At 41.6% G+C, this 3,397-nt stretch overlaps 1 protein-coding gene across 1 annotated transcript in view; it reads right to left on the bottom strand.

The window, feature by feature from the left end:
• Nucleotides 1-768: 768 nt before the first annotated feature.
• The window catches only part of zgc:174935 (translation initiation factor IF-2), a 4,855-nt gene continuing 2,226 nt past the window's right edge, over nucleotides 769-3,397 (bottom strand). Inside the window, exons 3-5 of the mRNA XM_030784477.1 lie at nucleotides 3,037-3,151; nucleotides 2,516-2,638; nucleotides 769-1,435 (exon numbers count right to left, since the gene is read on the bottom strand). Of these exons, the coding sequence (XP_030640337.1) occupies nucleotides 2,551-2,638; nucleotides 3,037-3,151 (203 nt within the window). The 3' untranslated portion in view covers nucleotides 769-1,435; nucleotides 2,516-2,550. The remainder of the gene's footprint in view (nucleotides 1,436-2,515; nucleotides 2,639-3,036; nucleotides 3,152-3,397) is intronic.

The following is a 3,397-nucleotide window of genomic DNA, read 5'->3' as shown; positions in this document are numbered from 1 at the left end:
TTCTCGGTAAAAGCAGTGGGAGATGAGGACTTGAAACACATGGTTCGTTCGTTGAGCTGTTTCAAAGGCATAGATGTTTAAAAAAAATAAATAAATAATATATATATAGTATTTGTGTGTGTGTGTGTGTGTTTTAAGTGTGGCATGAAGGTTTCTACGCATTTCACAGTTTAGTAAATATCATATAGCATTAGTACAGGAAAAACAAATTTATGAATTTATTATCATTTCATATACCTAGAGATTTTTTTAAAAATATGTATTATTTAGGATTTACACCACTAAAACCAACACAGATGAAAGGCGTACGAGGACAAATCATTTAGCTTGGTTTTCTCCACACACTCGGTCATGCCAAAGAACGGAGGAGAAAAGAGACTTTCCAAAGAGGATGCCCATGAACACTGACACAAATGTCATCGACTAGGATTGTTCTAGAACACAGCCTACTGTTCTAGAACTTTCTTTATTCCAAGACGCAGAAAGAAAAATGTTGCCACAGAGCCGACAGCCCGATCCATCGGCGTCATTTTAGACATTTTGTGAAAAAATGAAAAGTGCTTCATGCAGAAACTGTGATAGAGATACACTCTTCCCCCCCCCCCCCCCCCATTTCATTTCTCCAGCTGATAATTCTCCCACTGTTGGGTAGAATTTCATCTGCTTTGACAATAGCTATGAAACACAACGTCCAAACGAATTCCGTTTATTTCAGTTTCAAAACATTATTATTACAACAATAATAATATTACACATCATTTTACAACATTATTTATTATTTGTTCAAAACTTCATTCTGAACAAGTCTGAGCACTTCAGATGGGGCTAACTGTTCCCAAAATAAAAAACAAAAAATAACCAACTGTTTGCGTTCTAGCGAAGGCCTCTGATTGGTCATCATGGTAACATAAATGACCGTCACCCCATCACTGTGATGAGGATGATAAGGAGTGACAGGGACTGTGTCAGGGCTTTTCGATTGGTCGATATGAACGAGCACGTACGCATGAGAGAGAGCCACGGACACACACAGACCCTGAGGGAGGTCATAACCCCCCCCCCCCACACACACACACACACACACACACAGTAACAATGTATCGGCCTAAAATTCAACACATACACACGTGTTTAGATCAAATCTCCAATGTGCAACACAGCACAAAGACATACATCAAGATTAAAGGGTACCCTGACATCAAACCCTAAACCTAGTGACCCCTAACCAAACACAAACACAAACAAACAAACAAACAAACCAAACATCTTGAGTGAGGTGTGACAAATGTTAGAATGACAGACGGAGAGAAAGAAATGATTAAAAAAAAACAAAAAACCAAAACAAACAAAAGATGTACACACTTCAAAAGAAACACCGTCATATCCATGAGTCTGGATAAAAAAAAGTCTTCTTTTTTCCTCTTCCTCTTTGTACCTGAAAATAAAAAAAGAACATTAGAATAACAAAAAACCCCCTTGCAAATAAGAAAAAATTCCTGTAAAAAAAATAAAGAAAGAAAGAAAGATCACACAGTTTTCAAGCCTCCAACCTTTACTGCACAGTTTGTTCAGCTCTGCACCTGATCACCTACACGTCCAAACAGTCAAAAACCAAAAACGCCACATTGGACCGTGAGGACCTGGGCTTAAAAGACTGATCCAGTCATGCATTTGCCAGCGTGTCAAGCTGGAAAACTTGGGGAACGGGAAAACCAGTTTAACTGGGTGAGAGACACCGTCGGGAGCGGCGTGGCACCCACTCTGGGAACGTCGGACGGGAACGCTCGTGTGAATGGACAATGGATGGAGCGTTACTGACGGCTGAATGGCCATTGTTTGTTATATAAAGGGTTTCCAAATGTTTGGCGTGAAACGAAAAAAAAACCAAACAAAACAAACAAACAAAAAAAACAAACCTCGGCACTGGTATCGGGGCGACAAATCAGAGTGAAAACCAGTTCAGATCGGATTCAGCAGTCAGCATACGTAAACCATTTTGATTTGGAAACATACCAGCAGGTCAGTTTTGGATGTGAAATTTTGACATAAGGTTGAAAAGAGAGAGAGAGCGGAAAGCAGAAAGAGAATAGAATACAAGATTTATGAAGAGAGAGAGAGAGAGAGAGAGAGAGAGAGAGAGAGAGAGAGAGAGAGAGAGAGAGAATGATGAAGGGCACGCAGGCTAAACAGTGTGTAACAGAGTGGATTAACATCAGTTGCTTTTCTCGTTTGTGGACAGTTGCAAGGTTGTGTCATGTCAAATGAAAGGAATTTTGAAAGGTGACAGGTTTTTTGTGTGTGTGTGTGTGTGTGTGTGTGTGTGTTTAGGCATGTTGGGAGGGACCCCTTTTTAAAAACTGATGTATCTGACACTTGTAGAGACTCTGGCAGAATGCAATCAACACAGACCCGATTTTCAAGTCCGCCCACTGTTGTTCTCAAAAATGTTCGCTCACTCACTCTCTCTCTCTCACACACACACACACACACACCCGTCAGGACGGTTGAGACACACCTGTGTGTCGATGGGTGATGGTGACAGGGTGCGCTTTATCTTTTGGGTTGTTCCTCTTTTTTGCTCTCGGCTTTCTTCTCCTCAGGCTTCTCTGCCTGTACGGGAGGGTCGCCACACAACGTCCTGGGAAGCACAGAGAGTTTCAGACACAGGCAAGTGTCAACACTGTATGTCTCAATTTAAGTTTGTCATTGACTTAAACAAGTTATGAGTAGCTGGATCAAACAACTTCACTGGGGAGGTATTGCATGAAACGAACTCTCAGCAATCCAGTTAGCTTGACGGAAAAAAAAAAAAAAGTCAAAACAATCCAAAAGAACAGCAGGACACTATTCCAGACCAACCTGACAATCTCGATTGTTGGCTTGAGTCACTGAGAGACAAGTAATGAGAAATTCTCTACGACGTTCAACCACGTGTAAAAACAAGATGTATTCACACCATCTTCATATCGTGAGACCCCAAAAAACACAGACCAGGAGGGTGGAGTCAACCACCGATAGTCCAGATCTCGTTCTCACCTGCCCTCGCTGGAATCCTTCTTAATGTAATCACACACTTTACTGCGTTGTTCCTTTTCCTGTTTCAGCTTGGCCATTTCCTCTGTCCAACGCGCCTTCTCCTTCTCAAACTCCTCTGCGATTGGACAACAGCGAAAGGTCACAGGGAGGTCACATGAGTTATCAAACATTCATGTTTAGACACTGAACTGCTCTTAGAATGAAATTAATTACGGGCATTCTGTGTGTGCGTGTGTGTTTGAATAGAGTGTATCCTCTGACTGAACTTCACATTTAAATGTTGTATAAGGGTATAGTCAGCAAGCGTGAGGGCAGTTGTCCTAGATAGAAATTCCAGGGGCAACTGCTCTCCAAATCTGTG

This window comes from Chanos chanos, chromosome 9 (assembly GCF_902362185.1).
Source record: "Chanos chanos chromosome 9, fChaCha1.1, whole genome shotgun sequence".
Taxonomy (NCBI): domain Eukaryota; kingdom Metazoa; phylum Chordata; class Actinopteri; order Gonorynchiformes; family Chanidae; genus Chanos; species Chanos chanos.
Note: the sequence above shows the minus strand (reverse complement) of the source record. Positions and strands in the feature narration are given on the sequence as shown.